Source organism: Hyperoodon ampullatus (assembly GCF_949752795.1).
Source record: "Hyperoodon ampullatus genome assembly, chromosome: 10".
Taxonomy (NCBI): Eukaryota; Metazoa; Chordata; class Mammalia; order Artiodactyla; family Ziphiidae; genus Hyperoodon; species Hyperoodon ampullatus.
The window spans coordinates 5,152,381-5,175,540 of record NC_136923.1 but is presented as its reverse complement, the minus strand read 5'-3'; the positions used below and the strand labels follow the sequence as shown (position 1 = coordinate 5,175,540).

The window sequence follows — 23,160 nt, the reverse complement described above, 5'->3', positions numbered from 1 at the left end:
AAACAGAAATGGAGACGAAAAGATGGAGAAAGAAACTACCTCAATAAACAGAGCCAGACAGACGTGTGGAGAGAACAAGGCAGAGAGAAATGCAAAGTAAGAGAGCTGAGAGAGAGAGATGCAGAGAAACACACAGAGAAGGAGGTAGAGAGAGAAAGACAGAGGCGCTGACAGAGACGGAAACATCCACAAGGTGACAGCAGGAGCAGGGAGACAGCCACAGGTGGAGACGGGCACGGCCCCGGAGGAGGGCGGGGAGGCTGCCCTCAGCCCCAGCCCAGACCTCACTGGGAGAGACCCGAGAGCCTGCTCCTTGCCTCAGGAGGGGACCCCAAGACCCAGAGGAGCCTAGGACCCCAGGCCTGGGGCATCTGAAGGTATGGATGGGAGGTTTGAGGCGGGGACACAGGCCAAAGCCCACATGGCCTGGCGGCTGCCCAGACCTCTTGGAATCACATCCCACCCTCCTGGGGCCTCTCTCTGCTGCCTGCAGGAAACCAGCGCTGAGAGGCCTGGCCACAGGCCCTGCCAAGCAGCCCTGCGGCAGGGGGCCCCCGGCCCCGCCCCCAGCAGGGAGCCTCAGCCCGGCCCAGCCCTGTCCCTTGAAGCCTCAGCTTCCCCACTGGGGCCGCTCAGAAGGGGCCCTCCCCACGTCCACCAGCACTACCTCGGCCCAGGGTGTTGTCCTTCTTGTCTGTGAGGCTCATGGCCAGGGAGGCACCTTCAGGGATCTGAGGGGGAGAGAGGCCGAGGTCAGAGGTTGGAGGTCAGGGAGGGTGGGAGTGGAGGGAGGTGGGTGGAGCCGGGGCCCACCTTGTAGTGGGCCAGCGTGTTGAGCTTCTTGCGGCCATCCTCGACCACCGAGGTGTCGTCCAGGTCCCGCAGGATGTAGCTCTGCGTGCTCGAGGCGAACCACTCTGCGGGCAGGGGGCAGGGCATCAGGGCTGGGAGCAGGGGCCGCGGGGAGGCAGGCACCCAGCGGGCCACACGGGGAGAGAACCGGGGGCGCCCACACCTGTCTCTGAGCCTCTACTTCCCCATCTGGGAGACGGGGAGGGGAGAGGGTGCCGGGCGCAGAGCAGGAGCTCTGCAAAGGCTTCATCCTCGGGGCTGTCACTGGGACCTCAGAGCTGCTGGGGAGGCCTCTCCCGCCCACCTTGGCAGCAGCCCGCATCAACCTCCCACCGCAGGCCCTGTCTCCCCTCCCCGCCCCAAACAGAGCTCCTGGCAGCCGATCTGTCTGCACGTCCCGAGAGCCACAGTTAGCGCACATTTGATGAGCGGCGGGAGTGTGTGCGCCCAAGGCAGGAGCCTGCGCTGCTGAAGCAGCCCCACGCCTGCCGCCCCTGCCCTGCCCACCTAGGTCGACGTCCTCGGCACGCGGCCACTGGGAGTAGGGCACGTTCTTGCAGAAGGCTTCCAGGATCTTCTCCTTCACCTGCGTCAGCGTGTCTGTGTCCATGGCCCGCACGCTCAGCGAGTCCATACCGCAGCCCTGGAAGGACACGTTCAGATTCTGCAGAGAGAGGCGGAGGGTCAGCAGGCGCCCACCGGGCCCTGGAGGGGAGTTGGGGGGCGGTCGGCAGTGGAGCCGGACTCTCCGGGGGTGCGGGACCCCTCCCTGCCCGCCCGCCAGGCTCACCCGGGGCTTGGCCTCGATGTTCTCCCGCAGCAGCCACTCCTCGTTGAGCGTGTAACGGGCCTTGCCTGTGATGGCGTCGATGGAGCCCTTGTTGACCTGCTGCTTGATGGCGCACAGGAGCAGGAAGAACGGCTCCCCCACCGTCTCCTGCGGAAGGTGCGCGCCTGTCAGAGGCTGAGGCCAGACTGCCGGGCCCAGCCCCTGGCCCCCAGCCCACACTCCAGAGTCCAGCCCCAACCTGGAACGCCTTCGCTACCTCCTTCTACCAATACCTCCGTGGCTGCCTGCTTAATACCCTCCTTTTGATCCTGGTGCTGCTGCCTCACTCCCACCCCCCACCCAGAGGTGCCTCTGTGGACTCCAAGCTTGAACATCACCAAATGTGGGTGGCCCCATTCATTTCATGCTGCCAGCAACCCTTCCAGGTACGGGGTGTCATTCTCTTTGCCGAGGCTCAGAGAGGGCAAGCAACCTGCTCAGGGTCACCCAGCAGGGAAGTGGCAGAGCTGGACTCAAAGGCACATCAGGGGGCGTGTGAGGACTGAGAAAACAATCTTCTGAAACAATGCCACTGACAGAGCCTCTGTTCCGTCCTGGGCTTGCTCTGAGCCCTTGCAGGAAGTCAGGCCTTCTATGAGCCTCAGTTTCCCCATCTGCATAATGGATCCTATGGGGCTGTCCCTGTGCCCTCTGAGCCCCCCATTCCACATCTGCACAAAGAACATGATAATCCCTTCCGCAGAGTTGGCATGAGAATAAAATGAAATCAGGTCTAGGTGGCGGCACAGCTGCCCCGCTCCCCGGCACCCTCACCCTCAGGCAGCTGTACATGCAGATGGACATCCAGTTGGTGAGCATCTTCTCGACCACGGACTCCGTGCGCCTCAGCATGAGCTTGGGGTTCTTGGCGGCCGAGGCGTCGATGAGGTCCACCAGCAGCTCCTTCATGATGCCCGTATAGTACTCGAGCTTGCCGTGGAGCGCAATGGTCATCAGGGAGGCCAGGCTGCACCTGTGGGCGGGCGTGGGCTGAGGGCGTCAGCACCACCCGCACCGCAAGGCCCTGGGCTCCGAGGACCACGCAGTGGGGGTTCTGCTGCTACCTTGTCGCTGGATGCAGACGGGTGAGTGTGACTAAAATCTCGCTGGAGAAAGGGCTACCTTCCCTACCATGCACAGCAACCGCCATGCCCACGAGCCCTGTCCTGGCAAGCAGACCAGGAAGGGGAAGAATGGGGAGGGGGTCTCAGGACCTCCAAAGCCCCAGCACCCAGGGTCTGACGCTGGGGAGATGCCAGCTGCCCCAGGGACATGGTGATTTGGAAACTGGCCCAGCCTTGGATCCAGCCAGGCAGACCCAGGACCGGCTGGGTGGCCTCCAACAGGCCCCTGCCCACCCCCGGAGCCTCGCAGCCTGACCTGTCCCGCACTGCGAAGTCCTTCTGTTGCTCCAGTGCGTGGACGAAGACGATGAGGAAGTGCTTGTTGTTGAGCAGCGAGGAGAACAGGCTGATGCCCTCTTCCATGTTGGGCCGGCAGCTCTCGGGGATCTGCAGAAGCATTCAGTGAGGGGGTGTCCACAGAGGTCCAGTGTCTCTCCCTGGCCTAGGAGTCAGCACTCAGGATGCCCTGAATGGCTCCTCAAATGCTTCCTGGGAGGGGGGGCTCATTACCTTTAGTGGTAGACGCCTCCTACCTCCCTGTGAATGGGAACAGTGGCTCAGTTGAATTGAAAAGTGAGGCTCGGGCAAGGGTGCCTGAAGGCAACCCAGTATCCCTGTGTGAGGGGGGAGTGGGATGTCCAGGGGGACCCAATCCTCTCCCCTCTCTACCTGGCCTGGGGGTCAGCACGTAGAACGCCCTGAATGGCCACTTGAATACCTCCTGTGATGGAGGGCTCACTACCATCTAATGGCAGGTTCCTCCCAACTTCCCATGATTAGGATCCATGGGTCAGATGAGCTGGAAAGTGGGGCCCGGAGAGAGATGGGGTTGCCCTGAGGCAACCCAATGTGTGTGTGTGTGTACCGGTGGAGGGCTACTCACCTTCCACTCTCCCAGCAGTGGGTGGGTCTCCTGCACCAGGGAGCTGCCCGGGGAGTTGAGGGTCTGGGAGGGCAGGACGTAACGCTCTTCATAGAGGGAGGAGCACTGTGGAGGCAGACCCCCAGCACCTCAGCAGGGCCGCAGACCCCCAGCATCTCGGCAGGGCTGCACCTTCCCCTGATGCATGCAGGGGCCGCTCGACAAATGCCAAAGCCCACTTTACAAAGGAAGAAGAGGCAGTGGGCCACACCCAGGTGCCACAGGACTCCAGAGGAGGGGAGGGGAGTCCCCGGGGGCTTCCCGAAGGAAGAGGAGCAGACGCAGCATGAAGCAAGGTGTGGCAAAGCTAGAGTGCACCAGGTTTCAGAGGAAGCAAACGCAGCTCAGTGCAGAATGAGGGAAACGGAGGCAGAAATGCCTGCGGGGACCACAATATGGGCTCTCTCAGGGCCAGAGGAGGGTGCTGGCCACTGGCATAAACACTCCTGACAGGCCGGGGAAGGTGGGGACAAGGCAGCGGCCCCTGGAACAGCACAAGGAGGCATGGAAGGGATGGGACGGAGTCCAGTGGACAGAAGGAGGAGATGTGGAGACCCAGAGAGGCCTCCCTGGGAAGGGGCCCAGAGAGGAGAGGGGCTGGCAGGGAACTGGTGCCTCTACTCACCCCGAGAGGGGAGGCATGCCCAGCACCCCAAGAGAAAAGTGGGCCTGGCAGCCAGCTTCTGTACGGACAGTTAAAACATCAGTGGGCAGAGAAGGGAAGTGGGGGAAACTGGGCCCCCTCCCTCGGCAGGCCAGGGCAGGGGCCCAGGCGGCCACGGGCAGGCGTGCAGGTTTCGGACTGCTCAAGGGGCCCAGGCTGCACTTGTCAAGTTCTCCCCTCGGCACAGAAGTGCCCTCTAGGTTCTCAGGGCCCAGGGAGGGGTCGAGGAGCTCCTGCAGTAGCCGGCAGGGGCCCGGACTGACCTTAGGGAAGAAGGTGCGGGTCACAAAGTGCTTGTACTCCAGGAAGGGGATGCCCTGGCTGCGGTTCAGCTCCTTGGTCAGATCCGTCATGTCCGTCTGCAGCTCAGCAAAGCCTGGTAAACAGGCAGTGGCTGTGAGTGGATCAGATGGTGAAGCCGAGGCCCAAGGTCCCGCATGGTCGCCACCCGCTACCTTTACGGATTTCCTCTCGGATCTGGGATTCCATCTCCTCCATCTGCAGCAGTGTCTTCTGCCAGTAGCGCTCAGCGCGGCGACTCTTGGTGCAGAAGACAAACAGGGCTGTGGGCAGCAGAGAGGCGGGTCAGGCCAATGAAAGCCCTTCGGAGAGCATTTGTCGGTACCTGCACTGCGCAGGGCCTGGGCCTGAAGGGAGAGGTCCTGCCTGCGCCCCTCAGCTCCAGCTCCTTGGGGCAGGCGCCTCAGCTCACGGTCCTCTCCTCCCCAGTGGGTTGAAAACTACAGGGCCAAGGGCTTGGGAAACGGCCAGGAAAGTAAGGCTCCACGTCCCATTCTTATAATAAGAAATGTGTGTTTGTTTAAAATAGTGATAAGCACCTACCCTTCTGAAACTATTCCAAAAAATTTCAGAGGAAAGAACACCCTCAAACTCATTCTAGGAGGCCACCATCACCCTGATACCAAAACCAGACAAAGATACTACAAAAAAAGAAAAATACAGGCCAGTATCACTGATGAACATAGACGCAAAAATCCTCAGCAAAATACTACAAACCGAATCCAACAACACATTAAAAGGATCATACACCATGCTCAAGTGGGATTTATCCCAATGATGCAAGGATTTTTCAATATCTGCAAAAAAAATCAGTGTGATACACCATATTAACAAATTGAGGAATAAAAACCATATGATCATCTCAATAGATGCAGAAAAAGCTTCTGACAAAATTCAACACCCATTTATAATAAAAACTCTCCAGAAAGTGGGCATAGAGGGAACCCACCTCAACATAATAAAGGCCATATATGACAAACCCACAGCAAACATCATTCTCAATGGAGAAAAACTGAAAGCATTTCCTCTAAGATCAGGAACAAGACGAGGATGTCCACTCTCGCCACTATTATTCAACATAGTGTTGGAAGTCCTAGCTGCAGCAATCAGAGAAATAAAAGGAATCCAAATTGGAAAAGAAGAAGTAAAACTGTCACTGTTTGCAAAGGGCATGATACTATACATAGAAAATCCTAAAGATGCTACCAGAAAACTACTAGAGCTAATCAATGAATATGGTAAAGTAGCAGGATACAAAATTAATGCACAGAAATCTCTTGCATTCCTATACAATAACAATGAAAGATCAGAAAGAGAAATCAAGGAAACAAGCCCACTCACCATTGCATAGAAAAGAATAAAACACCTAGGAATTAACCTACCTAAGGAGGCGAAAGACCTATACCCTGAAAACTATCAGACGCTGATGAAAGTAACTGAAGATAACACAAACAGATGGAAAATATACCATGTTCTGGGACTGGAAGAATCAATATTGTGAAAATAACTATACTACCCAAGGCAATCTACAGACTCAATGCAATCCCTATTAAATTACCAATGGCATTTTTCACAGAACTAGAACAAAAAATTTTACAATTTGTATGGAAACACAAAAGACCCCTGAATAGCCAAAACAAAGATGGAGCTGGAGGAATCAGGCTCCCTGACTTCAGACTATACTACAAAGCTAATCAAAGTAATCAAAACAGTATGGTGCTGCCACAAAAACAGAAATATAGATAAATGGAACAGGATAAACAGCCCAGAGATAAACCCACGCACCTATGAACAATCTATGACAAAGGAGGCAAGACTATACAGTGGAGAAAAGATGGTCTCTTCAATAAGTGGTGCTGGGAAAACTGGAGAGCTACATGTAAAAGAATGAAACTAGAACATTCTGTAACACCATACACAAAAATAAACTCAAAATGGATTACAGATCTAAATGTAAGGCTGGAAACTATAAAACTCTTAAAGGAAAACATAGGCAGAACACTCTCTGACATAAATCACAGCATTATCTTTTGTGATCCACCTCCTAGAGTAATGAAAATAAAAAGAAAAACAAACGGGACCTAATTAAACTTAAAAGCTTTTGCACAGCAAAAATAAATACAAAAACCCAAAAGACCATAAACAAAACAGAAACACAACCCACAGAATGGGAGAAAATATTTGCAAATGAAGTGACCGACCAGGGATTAATCTATAAAATATATAAACAGCTCATGTAGCTCAATATCACAAAACAACCCAATCCAAAAATGGGTGGGGGCTTCCCTGGTGGCGCAGTGGTTGAGAGTCCGCCTGCCGATGCAGGGGACATGGGTTCGTGCCCCAGTCCAGGAAGATCCCACATGCCGCGGAGCGGCTGGGCCCGTGAGCCATGGTCGCTGGGCCTGCGTGTCAGGAGCCTGTGCTCCACAACGGGAGAGGCCACAACAGTGAGAGGCCTGCGTACCGCAAAAAAAAAAAAACAAAAATGGGTAGAAAATCTAAACAGACATTTCTTTAGAGAAGACAAACAGATGGCCAAAAAGCACATGAAAAGATGCTCAACATTGCTAATTATTAGATAAGTGCAAATCAGAACTACAATGAGGTATCACCTCACACTGATCAGAATGGCCATCATCAAAAAGTCTACAAACAATAAATGCTGGAGAGGGTGTGGAGAAAAGGGAACCCTCTTGCACTGTTGGTGGGAATGTAAATTGATACAGCCACTATGGAAAACAGTACGGAAGTTCCTTAAAAAACTAAAAACAGAATTACCATATGACCCAGCAATCCCACTCCCAGGCATATATCCAGAGAAAACCATGATTCAAAAAGATACATGCACCCCAATGTTCACTGCAGCATTATTTACAATAGCCAAGACATGGGAGCAACCAAAATGTCCATCAACAGAGGAGTGGATAAAGAAAATGTGGTACATATATGCCATGGAATATTACTCAGCCATAAAAAATAATGAAATAATGCCATTTGCAACAACATGGATGGACCTAAAGATGATCATACTAAGTGAAGGACATCAGAGAAAGATAAATATCATGATATCACTTATATGTGGAATCTGAAAAAAATGATACAAATGAACTTATTTACAAAACAAACAGACTCACAGGCTTTGAAAACAAACTTACAGTTACCAAAGGGGGAAGGTGGGAGGAGGGATAAATTAGGAGTTTGGGATTAACAAACACACACTACTATATAAAACAGATAACCAACAAGGACCTATTGTATAGCACACGGTACTGCACTCAACACTCTAATAACCTATATGGGAAAAGAATCTGAAGAAGAATGGATATATGTTTATGTATAACTAAATCACTTTGCTGTACACTTGAAACTAACACAACAATGTAAATCAACTATAATATAAAATAAAAATTAATTTAAAAAATTACTTGTTGAGTGAAAAAAAATAAAATAGTGGTAAACAGTGGATTTCTCTAGATGAGAGAATTATGGGTGATTTCTGTTCTCTTTCTGCTATTTAGCATTTTCAGTTCTTTCTACAACAACGAGGTATTACTTGTAAATTAAGAAACTTTTAAAAGATTACAAAGCAGTATTATATTATAAACCCTTTCTGGGATGTAACATATCTCTATATATCTCATATAATGAGATGCATAAAATATACATGGGGCTTCCCTGGTGGCGCGGTGCTTAAGAATCCGCCTGCCAATGCAGGCAACACGGGTTTGTGCTCTGGTCGGGAAAGATCCCACATGCCACAGGGCTACTAAGCCCGTGCACCATAACTACTGAGCCTGAGCTCTAGAGCCCACAAGCCACAACTACTGACCCTGCATGCCACAACTACTGAAGCCCGCGCGCCTAGAGCCCGTGCTCCGAAACGAGAAGCCACCGCAATGAGAAGCCCGCGCACCGCAACCAAGAGTAGCCCCCGCTCGCTGCAACTAGAGAAAGCCCATGCACAGCAACGAAGACCCAACGCAGCCAAAAAATATATATATATAATATTTTTATATATTATACATTCTATCCCAGTTTTCCCTAAATTTTCTACATTGAATATATTACTTTTTTAAAAACAGTTTTATCGAGATATACTGCACATGCCATATAGTCTATCCATGTAAAGCACACAATTGAATGGCTTTTAGTATATTCACAGGGTTGTGTAACCATCACCACTAATTTTAGCACACTTTCCCTGCCCCTTGAAGACCCATAACCACAAGTAGTCAGTCCCCATCCACTCTCCCCCTGCCAACCACTAATTTGCTTTCTGTCTTTATCCATTTATTTATTCTGGACATTTCATATAAACGGAATCAAACTATGTGATCTTTTATGTCTGGCATCTTTCACTTATCATGACATCCTCAAGGGGCATCCATGCTGTACCATGTGTCAGAACTTCTAAATAATTACAAAGCAGTACTTCTTATAACCCCTTTCTGAGATGTAATATATCTAGCTATATATATATAATACAATGAGATGTATAAAATATATATATTCCTTTTTATGGCTTAATACTATCCCATGGTATGGATAAACCATATTTTCTTTATCCATTACATCAGCTGATGGACATCTGGGCTGTTGCCACTTTTGGTGATGAATAATGCTGCTATGAACATTCATGCACAGGTGCTTGTGTGGACATATGTTTTCATTTCTCTCAGGCAGATACCCAGGACGGGGACTGCTGGGTCACACGGTAACTTTATTTAACATGTCGAGGAACTGCCGGAGAGTTTGCCACGGCAATGGCACCGTTTAAATTCCCACCAGCAGTGTATGTGGGCTTCAATTTCCATGCTACATTGAATACATTACTTTCATAACCATTATTTTAATAGTGGTATAGCCTACCTAAGAGGAAGGTTAATCTTCCCTGAACAGCTCTCTTATAAGTACCTTCAGCAGGCCCTGCTGACTGGAGAGCAAGGATCCGAATCCCTCTGCATGGCACTCAGGGCCCATCGCCTGGGCCCAGCGTACTTCTCAACAGCTACTGTCCTCCACCCTTGGTGCTGCAGCTGGGGCACACTCCTCACCACCCTCTGAGTGCCTGTTCAGTCTGCCCTGGCCCCCTGTGCCTTCTCTCCTACCCACTGATCTCCAGAGGGGCTGAGGCAAAGTGGGGTAGGTCTGCCCCCCCAAAACGACATGAGGGTGGGGCTCCTTACCAACCACGGAGAGCAGCAGCAGGACGCTACAGATGACAATGGACACGATGATGGCGGTCTCACTGCCCCCCAGCTGCAGCGTGGCGATGGTCTGGTTGAAGTTCCCTACCTGGATCTGCACAGAGGTGGGGGGAGGGGGCTGTATCTTCCCTGGACTTACGCCCTGGCTCTTCTCCTCGCTAGCTGTGCGGTCTTGAGCAAGGCACCTAATCTCTCTGAGCCTCAGATGCCACGACTATAAGACAGAGAGAGCCCCACCCATCTCCTGGGGATGCTATGAGGGCTAAATGAGATGATACCTGTCAAGCCCTGAGTCCCGAGCCTGGCACAGAAGGGAGACTCAATAAATACAGGCAACTGTGATAATTATTACACCCTGCGAGGAGCAGCGGAAGAGCCAGTGGCCGGGCAGTTCACAGAGCCTGGCCATGTCCTGAAGTATCTGTAGGGCTGCCCAAGGACCAGGGGAGCACGTGAGTTCTTAGGACTCAAAGGGAAGAACTGGGACTGGGGTACAGGAGAAAGGGAGCTTTTGCGGTCAGAGCCATCCTGGGTGGCGTGTGCCACCTGGGAGGGAGTGAGCGCCCCATCTCAGGAGGCATGCAAGCAGGTACAGTGCAGAAGAGACCCCACGTTCTAGGCCCTCTCTCCACTCCTGCTTCCCTCCCTCCGTGACTCGGCATGGCGACTGGCAGCCCAGACTCTGGGTAGAGCAACAAGTGGAATGGGGACAACTTGTCATGGCCTCTGAGAGTCAGCTGGGGCTGATCACCGACCTTGGACAGGTCACTAAGTTTTTGGGTCTCAGTTTCCTCATCTGCCAAGTGGGGAGGTAAAGCTCCTCTTTGCCCCAGTTGTCTAAGCTTCTGAGCATGACAACGCTCAGCTGAGACGTGCCGGGCAGGGGGCAGATGCTCAGGCCCTTGGGGCAAGACTGGGGGCCGAGCCCACCTCTGCCTCTAGTGCCCCGTCCACTCACTGTGATGGGCAGCTGCCCCTCGGCTGTGCCCAGGGACTCGTTGACCGAGCAGTGGATGACTCTCTCGGAGACGATCTGGATGTCACAGGCCACCTGGCCAATCCTGACCCGGTACTCGTGGCTCTCGAGGCCCAGGCCGTCCTGCTCCTTCTGCGGGAGCAGAAGGGGTGCCCGTGAGGCCTGTGGCTAAGCCCGGCCTGCTCACGCCCCCCACCGGGCACCCGCTGGTGCTCACGTGGATGACCAGGGTGAGGGGCTCCCCGGGGTGGTGCTTGATCCACTTCTCCCTCTTGGCCGTGGAGAACTGTGGGTCAGGGAGGTAGTCCAGGCGGAACCTGCTGCCCCGCTGGGCCTCCTCGGGGTCCAGGAGCTCCTCGTCCACGGCTGCCTCGTCTGCGTAGGCCCGGCCGTTGAGGAAGAAGTCCACGGGGGCTGAGGCGTTGCTCAGGGCCCCAGGCGATGGGCAGGTGATGAGGGTGGAGTTAAGAACCTTGCAGAGCTGGTTGTGGGGGGGCCGGGGCCAAGGTGGGGGACGGGAGGGAGAGTCAGATGTGAGAAAGAAGGGGGAGAGAGAGAGGCAAAGAGACAGGAGAGGCAGAGATGAGGAGACGTGGTGGAGGGACGCCTGGTCAGCCGGGGCCACAACCAGCCCTGCCCGCCGGAGCCCCGCCCTCACCGTGGGCTCCCGGCCGATGTGGTGCACGGCCATGGACACCTTCTGCACCATGTGGAAACGCTCGCCGGCCACCGTGATGGTCCTGCCGCCACTGCGGGGGGACAGCAAGCCCCGTGAGCCCAGGTGCAGCCCCAGAGAGTGCCCTGGCCTGGGGTCACGTCCAGGTCTCACCTGACGTGGCTGCGGCGGGGACTGATGGCCGTGATGACCGGGTTCCGCTTGTACCAGAAGGTGAGGTTGCCGCGCACGCAGCCCCGGCGCTCGAAGCGCACGCACACGGGCACGGGGGCCGGCAGGGCGCCCCCAGGCACCGTGCAGGTGATGCTGGTGTCCGTGCGCCTGCGGAGGACGTGGGCCGCGTCAGCAGGAACCCGCCTCCGTCACTCCCCAGCGAGCAACACCCCGTCACCTGGGGCACGTGGCCTGGGGTCCAGGCCTGCCCACCTGGCCCCCCACCTCATACAGGAATCTTGTTTCCATATTCCCACTGCCGCACCTTCGCTTGGGCTGTCTGCCCCGCCTTGGACGCCCTGCCTTCTCTCCTCTGACCTGCCCCATCCCACCTCCTCCAAGAAGCCTTCCCAGAAGCCCTCTCCTGGCTCCCGCCCCAGTGAGGGCCCTGCGCCCAGTCCTGAAAGCTCCGACTTCTCCCAATCCTGACCCCCCTGGATGTTCCTAGCTCCTGGGAGAGTGTCTGCTGTACCCTGAGGGCTGAGACTGGTGGGCTCATCTTGGTATCCACAGCAATGCCTATCAATGGCACCTGGTACACATTAAGTGCATAATAAAGACAAGTATTTCACTAAGAGGTTCTGGACCACAACCCTGCCACTGGCCACAACCCCTGGGCCAGCAGCAGCTCTCAGAGTGTGTACAATCATCACCATTTTCACTGCAGGTTAAGGTCACTTATGAAGTACCTACTGTATGCTGGGCACAGCACTTCCCACAAGTCACTGGTACTGTTCTTACCGGCTGAGAAAATTGAGGCTCAGAAAGAGGAAGGGGCTTGGCCAAGGGGACACAGCCAGTGAAGTCCCTGGTGATGCCTGGTGCAAGGACATCACCCCCAGCCCTCCAGCCCCCCAGCCCCCCAGCCTAGGGGCTTACACCAGCTCCATGCAGGGCTCCGTGTCATTCACCAGGACCTGGAGCTCAGAGCCCACATGGAGGTCGCTGCCATGGATGGTGATCCGGGTGCCCCCTGCCTTGGGGCCCATGGCAGGCTCCAGGGAGTGAACCAGGGGCAGCTGTGGGGAGGAAGGCAGGTGGTCAGGCCTCAGGCCAGCCCGGGGTGAGCCTGGCAGGGTGGGCAGGGGGGTAGGCTGCAGCCTCCCTTACCACGTAGGAGAAGCGCTCCCGTGACCTGCCCTCCTTGGAGGCGTTCACCGTCACCACGTCCGAGAACGCCCGCGGGGCTGGCCCCGTGGCACACACGATCCTGGGGGAGGCAACTCTGGTCAAGGAGCAGCCGGCGGATCCTGGGGGCCCAGGCAGGTGCCCTCTGGTTTCTCCCTCAAACAATGGCCCCTGCTCCACCCCCAGGGTGTGTGAGCGCCCCACCCTCGCACTCAGCCACCCACCCTCCCACTCACACCTGGCGCTGGCATTTGGCCAGGACACCCAACGGCATTACCCATGTCAAAATACTGAGACAATTCCCCATCAGCTGGAAAACAGCCACTGAGTCCCCCAGGTGTCACCCTGGTGCCAAGCTCTTCCCCGGGACCACCCCCGACCTGAGTTTACGACAGTTCTGCAGCTATAAGACAAGGGGATCGGATAAGATGGTCTTTGGGGATATTTGAAAGTTCTCCAACCATGAGAACCTTTGCTGGGCTGGTAGACTGATGGCCTTATCTGCAAGCCTGACTTACAGCCTTCGGAAAGGAAACCCAGCTCATTCCCTGCCCTCCGGGCCAGGCTCCGCAGCTGCAGGCCCAGACCTCTGCGCCACACCAGCGGCTCCCACACTTTCTTAACAGCAATTTTTTTCATCGGAGCAAGGCTTCCGTGGAGGTGGGGCTGGTCTAGGGGAACACGGGTGGGCTTCCCAGGGCAGCAGGCGCCTGAGTGGTGTCCCGAGCAGGAAAGGGCAGGACGCATGGTGGGAATGGCCTGAGCAAAGTCCGGGAGACCCAGGAGTGAGTGACTTCTGGGGAGCAGAAGGGTGCCGAGGAGAGTGGGATGGCAGAGCGGGGAGCGGGGAGAAGAAAAGGGAGAGCGGAGGGCGGAGATGCAGCTCGCACTTCCGGGGGGTGGAGCCTGCAGGTCACCCAGAATGGCCCCAGGGACTGCCCGCTACTCACTCCTCTGACACCGTGTATCTGTCGGCCAGCGGCTCACAGGCCACGCTGCCAATCCACACTCCACGGACCACGTCGCTGAGCCGCCGGCCCAGGTTCCTGCCGCGGATGGTCAGCAGGGTCCCGCCGTCCAAGGGGCCACTCAGGGGCTCAATCTGCCAGGCGAGCGGAGAAAGGGGTGAATGGGGTTCAGAGGCTGGGATGCTGGCAGGCTCCCGGGGAGGCAGGGCCAGGCAGACCCATCCCTTAGGGGAGGCTCTGAGAGCGCTGGCACCGCTAGCCACTTGGCAGGTCACTGGGGCTGCCAGACAGGATGTGCATTTGTGATACTGAGCCGGCTTGGGTCTGGGGACACCAGTGCATAGGGACAGAGTCACTGCTATTTGAGGGGTGTCTCCTGGGGACACCAAGGTCCACTCCCAGTGGCCATGTCTGACCACAAGACCCTACATCCCAACCAGAGCTGACTGGGCCTGGGATGGGCACCTGACCCAGGCTAAGCCAAACAGACTCCTTCCCTGAGATTTTTTTCTTAATTAAAACTAAGGCTTCGGAGTTACTGGCAGCCCCCATTTTCACCTTATCAGCAAGGTTTCCCTGACCTCGCTATAAAATTTAGAGACCATCAGCCCCAGCATCTCTTCCACCCCAGACTCCCAATGCCCCCGCCCTGCCCTGCCGTAGCACTTACCACCTTCTCTATGTATATTATTTCCTTTCTCATTATTGTCCCCTAACCCCAACTAAAACATCAGCTCTGTGAAGGCAGGTACTTGCTGCGTTCCCTGCTGTGTCTCTAGCACTGGGCAGGGCCTGGCACCCAGAAGGTGCTCAGGGGGTAATACAGTGCGCATGGGCCTGGGTGTGTGCAAGCACATGTGCTGCGGGTCCCTGAGCCCACGTGGGGCGCTGTACGTGTGCACATTCAGGCATGTGGGTGCAACAGGCTTCCGAGGGGGGAGGTGGGGGCGGGGTGCTTACCGCTCGGATCTCGGGGGCGGGGCAGGTGTCAGGCAGGGGCTGCAGGGTCCCCCGCAGGCGGCAGCCGTCACTCCACACACACAGGTGGCCCAGGTCCTCCCGGCCCAGGCACTGGGAACAGTCGGGGCTGCCCATGGCGCAGTTATAGACCTCCACTGCGGGAGACACGGAGGCAGCACAGGTCAGCACGGTCCTGGTTCTTAGGATCAGGACCCCATGAAGTTCTCAGTCTTCTCCAAACCCCCTGGGGGCTGTGCTAAGCACAGTGCAGCCACAGCCCCATTAACACTCATCCTCACTGTGAATCTCTCCAGTGGGAGCTGTTTATTAGCTCCATTTGACAGATAAGAGATGAGGCTCAGAGAGGTAGAGTGACTTGCCCAAGGTCACACAGCCTGTGAGTAGCAGAGCTGAATTCGTACCCAGGCCCGAGTGGGTCTCCTGAGCCCCCACGGAGCTCCAGGATGCTAAGGAACCACTGAGCAATGTGGGTTCTGTGAGCCTCAGAGCAGACCCTCGGACTGGCACAAGGAGAAGTGCAGGGCCAGTTCTCCGGGGCCTCAGGGTGTGCAGGCTGGTTCTGGGGCTTCTGTCTGGGACCTTCATAGCATGCATGTGGGGGGTGCCCACGTCCACCGAGATGTCTGAGACTCCCCATGAACAGACAGGCCCTTGGAGAGTTGATTCAGTACACATAAGAGCAAGGACACCAACCACCATATGGGGGCACAGACTGTGTCCCAGACACCCTTGCAAGGCTCTGTGTGCATCATCTCAGCAAATCCTCACTACACCCTCTGCGAAAGGGCCTCTGCCCTTGCTTCGTATGAGGACAATGAGGCTCAGAAAGGGAAGGGTAAGTAAGTACCTGGGGCTGCACAGCCACTGGCCTGGAGATGCCCCGAGGGCGTGGTGCCTGCCCAGAGTAGCTGCTCAATAATCAAGCGCTGAGTAACTGACCAGGCACAGAAAGGTAGGGCTGGGATCTGAGAGAGCGTGTGTGTTAGGGAACACCTGAGCACAGGAATGAGTCCCCCAAGGCTGCGTCCCACCCCCCGCGGCTGAGTCCCCTGAGGCCGTGTGAGGCGCTCCCACCTGTCATGTGGTCAGGGCTGTCCAGGAATCGGGCTGGCCGCCCCTTTAGTTGGAGGCTGAGTGGAAACACCTGGCTCTTCTGGGTTGTGTGCAGCTGCAAAAGGACAGGAAAAACCATGAGAGGTGTGAATGGTGTCTGGGTCTTTGTTGGGGGAGGGGTGTCAGGGAGACAGATGAGGGCAGGGCTACTGGGGGCAGGGGGTCCAAAAAGAGGAGGTAGAAAGGAAGGAGTGTAGGATCTGGACTCGCGCAGGCCTCCCCTTCCCCTCTTCCCCCGACCGCCGCCATCAAAGCGACACCACTCACCACCACTTGGTTGCAGCATACAGCTGATTCATTCACCCACACAGCCTCAAAGATCTCTTCTTGACCAAAGCTACATGCAAGCGCTGCACCCTGTGGGAGAGGTGGGTTGGGGAGAGTCAGGTCAGCACCCACTGCCCTGTACCTCCATCAGGACGTCAGACACTGCTGTCCTGAAGAGTGGGCGTGGTCCTACCATCAGGCCTTTGCCTGGGCTGCACCTCCTCCAGGATGTCCTTCCAGGCCTCCATGTCCAATGTTTGATGGAGGCAGGGGGTACATAAACACCTGGAACCTTGACCTTGTGCTCTCTCCATGCCACTAAAAGTCTCACCAACATCTCCCAATGGCCTAAACCCGGGGCCTTTCACTCCGCGGGTAAAGCCCTGACTCTTCAGCATGACCGACATACAAGGTTCATCCCAGTGAGACTCCACCTGTCCTTTAACGTCAAGACCCCCCCGCCTCTGCCCCACAAGGCCTGGGACCAGCCACAGGACACATGTCGACATAGCACACAGGCTGTCCTGCCCTCAGCCTTTGCCCAAGCCCATTCTTCCACCCAGCAAAACTCAACACAGCCTTCAAAATCCAGCTCAAATGTCCCATGTTCCAAAGCCTTCCCAGACTCCCCCCTCAAATCACAGGGGCACCCCTCACTTGATCATCCATCCATTCAGCAATGAACATCTGGGTGTGCGCCAGGGGCTCCATTAAGCTCCTAAAGCCTGTCCCCGACCCTGTATGCCAAGGACCACCCTTATCCCCTGTGCAGGCTCTGTCTACCCGTCCCCCCACCCACTGGGGAGGGTTGGGGCTGGGTCTCAGCCCCTCTGACACCTCCAAGGGCAGCAGATGGCAGCTGAAACAGCTCAGGTTCTACCTTACACAGGCCCACCCAGGTTCGAATCCCACCTCTGCTACCTCCTAGATGTGTGACCCTGTGCAAGTGGCTCCTCCTCTCTGGGCCTCGGGTTTCTAAACTCTGCAACCGAAAGAGGCTGCTCTACTCTGCAGGATTCTAGGAAAACTAGAGATGATGCTATCTTTAGTGGGTTGCACACTGTGGGTGCCTAATATATGCTGGCCGTTATTAGTATGCAAGGGGTGCTCAATAAATGCTTGCTGAAAGACTAAACAGGGCCAATCCCCCAATCCCGTCTTGCCCTCAGCCCAGTACAGGCCTCCGGGAGCAGCATCAGTAAGTATTTGCTGAATGAACAAACCCGGGTTTTGAGTGTGTTAGGCCAGCCGCGTGGCAGGACTTCCTGTTTATGTCCCTGTCGCTGGCAGATGTGACACCCTGAGGAGACAGCAGGTCAGCAGCTCCCCTGCCCTGCCCCCTCCCCGCTGCATTCTGAAACTAACACAGGAAAGTGGCTGTTGATAGAGCTGAGAGCTCATGTGTCCCTGTCACGCTGAGCTGGGAGGTGGGTCTGTCCTCCGAGTCCCTGGGCTCAGGGCCGCAGGGGAGCGGCACAGCCCTCCACGTGGCTCCAGGCCCCTTGCTGCCCCTGGAGGCTCTTCCCAACCATTGCAGGGAAGAGCCTGAGGGCCCAGGGCAGGGCCGCCCTGCCCCTCACTGAGCTGCAGGCCCTGCCACGAGGCTGCCTGACGCATCCCAGATGCCTGGCGTGTGGCCCCCACGTGTGACAGCCGTCACGGGCCTCGGCTCCCCCATGGAAGCGACAGATGGCAAGTCCGCAGAAGCTGGGGAGGGGGTGGCTGGCATGCTTCCAGGACCCATCAACACCTCCCACCCAGGACGCTCCTCCAGGAGGGACCCAGAAAGGGGCTGTGCCCCTCCCCCCAGCCCAGATGGGCAGTGGGAGGGGAAGACTGGTTGTAGGGAAGAGCATCCAACAAGGAGTCCAGGGCTAGGGTGCGAGTCCAGCCCTACGTCGTGTGACCTGGAGGCACCTGCGTCCCCTTCCTAGGCCTCATTTTCCCCACCTGGACAATGGGGAGTCGGGCGGCAAAGGGGTTCTCTGGCCATTCTCCAGGGAGGACACGTCAGCCACGAACTGGGGAGGTGTGTCCAGGGTCACAACTCAGCCTGGGGGCTGGGGCAGGGCGGGCACAGCATGGACAATGTCACCCATGGGCTGCGGCACTGGGCGGGGGCTGGGCCTGGATCTGTCAGGGGAGCTTTAGAGGGTAAAAGGGTCTGGGGGTCCTGGCCAGGCTTTCCTGCAGGCGCTGGGGGCTGCCTGCTGTCCCCACGGCCTGGCCCTCCCCGCCCACTTTCCTGTTTCCCCAGCTCCGTGCAGCCAGAGCGGGGTTTTCTCAAACACAGCCTGGAAACTCAGAGGAAGGAAACCAAAGCATGGGTGGTGGGCCCAGAGCAGGGTCCCCCCACCTGGGACGGCACTCTCCCAGCCCTCCGCCCCAACCCCGCCCAGCCGTCACTTACCTGGAAGAAGGCGGCATTGGCCAGATGCACCGGGATGCTCTGGGAGCTGCCCGTGGGCATGGGAGCCAGGGCTGAGGGTAGGATCTGCGGGCAGTCCTGAGGGCTCTGCAGTCAAAACCCAAGGAGGTGGGGCTGGCACTGGGGCGTTTTGGAAAAGACGGGGTTCACAGCCACCCCAGCCAACCTGCGCAGCTCCATCTCCCCGGGGAGGCACCAGGCAGCCCGGGGAAGTGAGGAAACACTACTAACAAAACGTAGCAGCCACACCCACCGAGGGCCGCATGCCCACTGCCTCCCACATACCATCTCACTTGACCCTCACGGCAAGGCCTACGAGCAGAATGCATTGGCCCCATTTCGCCGACGAGGAAACTGAGGCACAGAGAGATGCAGTACCCTGCCCAGTGGAACTGGATCCCCATGGCTGCTCCACCGCGTGCCTCTCAGAGGAAACCTCCCCGTCTCTGGGCCTCACCTTTCCCAGCTGTAAAATGAGGGGCTCTACCACTTTCTGAGACTCCACCCAGCTCTGGAGTTCTGGTTTCCAGATTAACTCACGATAAATGATTCAGAAAAGAGAAACCCCAGACTTCCGAACAGCCCACGGGAAACAGGCTGTGAGCGCCCTGGTGCCGCCAGGCTCCAGACCCCTCCCCATTGCCCGGGCGAGTCACAGGCCTCTGGGTGGAGGTGCCAGCTCCCGGCAAGTCCTGCGGAGGGCCTGGACATCCGCATTCCGCGGAGCCACAGAGGCGACTTCAAAAAAGGAAGGAAGTTAGGGAGGGGGGAGGGAGGTATGAACCTGAGGCTCAGAGAGCAGGGGCGCTACCTGAGGGCAGAGGGCAGAGTTGCTCTTTGAATTCCCATCTGTCTGAGGGCCAGAGACTGAGGCCTGAAACTGAGGGCCAGGGACCAGGGGTCTTTACTCCTTATTGTTAATTAGACAGGGAGCTCCTTCAGGGGACCCTCAGGGGCCCAGCATAAAACCAGAGCTCGAGGGATGCCAATGCCATAGTTACTATCATTGACCATGGTCATAGTGACAGCAGTAGTGGCCAGCTGACACAGCCCTCCCTGTGCACCTGGATACTTCTGAGCACTTTGCACAGTATTAATTCAACAAATCCTTCTCCCAACAGCCCTAAGAGGTAGGTACCACCATTACACCCATTTTACAGACTAGGATATTGAGGCACAGAGAAACCAAGTGGTTTGCCCAAGCACAGCGAGCTCTAGTTGTCCAGAATGTTTGCTGACCTCCAGGCCAGAAACCTCGCCCAGGCTGGTGAGTTTCCCTGGGAGCCGACCACAGGGGCCTTGGCCAAAGAGGCAACATGGCTGGGCCCAGGTGGGGCCTCCTCCTCCTCAGCTGACCACGCTGTGGGGCTGGGAGGTAGCAGATGGTGTCCACTCGCTGTGTGACCCACAAGTCTGACCCTCTCTGAGCTGCTGTCCTGTGCCATCCATGTGTAAACCCCCTGGAGTTTCCAGGAATGGAAGCCACATGTTTCTAATCGGGTCTCACAGCCGCTGCCAGCCCGCTTCACAGCTGGCTGGGGGCCCTGCGGCTCTGTCCTCCCAGCTGCCCCCCACCTGAGGGTAGGTGGCCAACAGTGGGGGCTGGAGGGGTGAGGGCTGGGGAAGGGGGAGCTTCCGCAAGAGGAAGTGACGCGGGATCATCCCTGAGGGCCCTTACTCCCCTTGACCCTTATAAGCCACGGCCACCTGGATGCTTGTACCCATTCTACAGAGTGGGAGCAAGGCTGAGAGTGCAGGCGCATCTTTGCCCTCTTTCAGCACCTCCCCCAGGGTTGGCTAATCCTCCTTGGGGACAGCTGGTACACCTGCTGCCAGCCTCCAGCCCCCCACCATCTGCCTCCAAGTCTGCCTTGGCCACAGGGGAATCTCCCCAACCCCCAGGCCTGTAGTTTGGGGGGGCTGACCCTACTCCCTAGCCCCAGGGATGAGCGGGTACCCAGGCCTATCCTGGACTCAGCAATTGGTATGGGTAGTGAATGTGACCCAGTTCCCCTGGAACTTCCGCAGAACCAACGAGAAAGTCTCCTGGGGCTGCTGAGGCCATCTTGCTGCCAAGCGGGGAGGGCCTGCCTGAGAGTGGAGGCCACTGAGAGGGGTGGGGAGGCCCTGCTGACACTGTTGGAGCCCCTGGATCCAGCTGTGCCTGAAGGGGATGCCGCCCCTCGGACTCTGTACTCACACAAGCCACATGATTCTGTTGGGGCTGACGCCAGTTTGAGCTAGGGCTTCCCTACTCGCAAAGGACTGGGGCCTCCCTGTCCCACCCCAAGCAGAGCCGTCAATGCCTCAGAAAGATGCTGAGCAGCTTCTCCCCTTAGCCAAAGTGTAGCCGCAGGCTCAGGAAACCACGGCCAACTGACCGAACGAACTCTGGGCAGAGCAGAGAAGGCAGGAGACCAGGAGTTGGGGTAACAGATGCCAGGGCAGCAATGCCAGGAGCCACAGAAAGCCCAGATGTGAGCCCAGTGTGTGCCATTTCACAGGGGGCCTCACCCGTCTCCACACTGGAGTTCACAGACTCCCCCAAGGTCTTTCCAAGTTCAAGAGTTGAGAGCTGGGGTCCCAATCCAGCAGAGCACTGGGTGGCCCTGGGACCCTGAACCCACCTGACCTGTCCCTTCCCTGCCCTTCTGCACCGCTCCCAGCCCCTGTAAACTTCCCCCGCATTCCCACCAAACTACCCTCTCCACTGGCTCCTAATCACCTTCATGGAGGCGTCTACCCAGGCTCCCCACCAAGAGACCCTGCCCTTCCATCTGCCCAAACCCTCCTTGCTTCTAAGGCCGAAAGTCACACTGCCTTGGGGTGGCCACACCCTCCTTGGACAACTGAACGTGGAGGATGCAGCACCCCCTCCACGGAAAAGCTGGAGCCCTCCTCCTGGCATCCTGCACTCCCCGGTTTCCTTCCTCTGGGGCCCACGACGGAACGGGAAGTGAGAGAAGACTCAGCCCCTAGCACCTGCCTTCCCAGAGACACCTGTCTGGCTTGGCCCAAGTCCTACTGCCTCCTCCCAGCTCCTGAGGGGTCCAGGAGGATGTGCAGACCCTGCTGCCTGCCGCCCGATCAGAGGCATGGCGCCTCCACGGCTAACTGGCACTTAATTAAACGCCAAATTAAGCATCGGTTCAGAAGCCCCTGTAGGCCCAGCGTGGGAGCTGCCTCTTTTCCCACTGGATTGCCATAATCCTCTAAGACAGACCCTCTCTGCACCCGCCTCAACCCTGACCTGCAGAGCCACAGACCTGGGAGAGAGTGGTTCACGGGGGCACTGCCACAGATACACCTCCAGGCTGGTGAGCTCCTATGCATCTGTTAGGACCCGGCAGAAGGTTCCCCTCCCAGAGAAGTCCTCTCTGTCCCACCCAGCAGAGTGGCCACCTACTGTGTGTCAAGTATGAAGTTGGTACCTTACAGACAGGTGTAACTCCAGATGCCCGCCCCAGCCTTTGAAATAGGCTCCATTTTACAGACGGGGAAATAGGCACAGACAGGTCTGGCAGCTTGCCCAGGATCACACAGCTACAACTCACACCTCAGGCTCTGGGTTCACGACGGGGAGGGCAGAACTGTGTCTAACCTGGTGCTTTCCCAGTGCCTAGGACACACCCAGGCATACAACAGGTGCTCAATAAATGAAGAGTGTTGAGGCTGGGTCCTCCTCGCCCCAGTATTCTAGGGTAGAGCACAGGAGGCAGGCTGCCGGCATGAATGCTTCACAATGACATTCATCAGCTCCCTACTGTATACACAGTCCAGGGCTGGGGCCGGAAGGAGATGCTGGCCCCAAACGAGAGCAGGAGTCCAGGCTGGCCTAGACTGTGGGGTCCCAGCGCCCACTGCACAGGCTCGGAGCCTCCCCTGGGATTTGGCCACACAGCCTCTACCGGGCCACTCTCCCAGCACTGGAAACCCCACGTTACTGCATCACTGCTTTGAGTTAAGCATTGCTGCTGCTGCACACCTCTTCCTCAAAGCACTTCTGAGGCTCAGACAGGAGGGGCTGAGACCACAGGGTTCCAGGCTCAGGCCATGAAGTCCCTCCTCAGCATTGCTCGTTGGCACCTGCCACGGGCAGACAAGGCTTTGGGGATTCCTGACGAGGTTCTCTGAGCCCAGAGCCAAGAGGCTGGGGCTTCAGTTGCTCTGGGGACTGGTACTCTCTAGGGTTGCGGAAAATGTTGAAGGTAAAATTGAAAACGAGCGCAATGTGCAGGAAGGGGCCTCCTCCTACAGCTGGAAGCGTAAACTGGCTCAGGCTTTTCTGGGGGTCAGCTGAGCTAAAAGTGAAAAACATGGCCAGGCTTTCACCCCAAAATGCCATTTTGAAGAACTGGTCTCCAGGGAGTAACCAAGGCCGTGCACAGTGCCCTGAACGTATCAGAACGCAAAAAAGAAACAGGAAGGATCAGCATGTCCAACAAGAGGGGGTTGGTTAAATGCACTGTGATGTGATGAGCCTGGCACAGCTGTTAAATCTGGAGTGAA

The 23,160-nt window shown here is 56.6% G+C and overlaps 1 protein-coding gene across 1 annotated transcript in view; it reads right to left on the bottom strand.

Moving 5' to 3' along the window:
* Window positions 1-23,160, bottom strand: part of PLXND1 (plexin D1) — a gene marked incomplete at its 5' end in the record, with an annotated part of 52,261 nt that overhangs the window by 5,236 nt on the left and 23,865 nt on the right. The window contains 21 exons of the mRNA XM_079712298.1: window positions 668-731; window positions 814-917; window positions 1,360-1,516; window positions 1,643-1,789; window positions 2,456-2,654; window positions 3,062-3,192; window positions 3,689-3,793; window positions 4,655-4,767; window positions 4,847-4,954; window positions 9,881-9,995; window positions 10,860-11,009; window positions 11,095-11,358; window positions 11,536-11,626; window positions 11,707-11,874; window positions 12,646-12,785; window positions 12,877-12,976; window positions 13,845-13,996; window positions 14,823-14,977; window positions 15,918-16,011; window positions 16,224-16,313; window positions 18,634-18,738. Coding sequence (XP_079568424.1) covers window positions 668-731; window positions 814-917; window positions 1,360-1,516; window positions 1,643-1,789; window positions 2,456-2,654; window positions 3,062-3,192; window positions 3,689-3,793; window positions 4,655-4,767; window positions 4,847-4,954; window positions 9,881-9,995; window positions 10,860-11,009; window positions 11,095-11,358; window positions 11,536-11,626; window positions 11,707-11,874; window positions 12,646-12,785; window positions 12,877-12,976; window positions 13,845-13,996; window positions 14,823-14,977; window positions 15,918-16,011; window positions 16,224-16,313; window positions 18,634-18,738 — 2,752 coding nt within the window. The remainder of the gene's footprint in view (window positions 1-667; window positions 732-813; window positions 918-1,359; window positions 1,517-1,642; window positions 1,790-2,455; window positions 2,655-3,061; window positions 3,193-3,688; window positions 3,794-4,654; window positions 4,768-4,846; window positions 4,955-9,880; window positions 9,996-10,859; window positions 11,010-11,094; window positions 11,359-11,535; window positions 11,627-11,706; window positions 11,875-12,645; window positions 12,786-12,876; window positions 12,977-13,844; window positions 13,997-14,822; window positions 14,978-15,917; window positions 16,012-16,223; window positions 16,314-18,633; window positions 18,739-23,160) is intronic.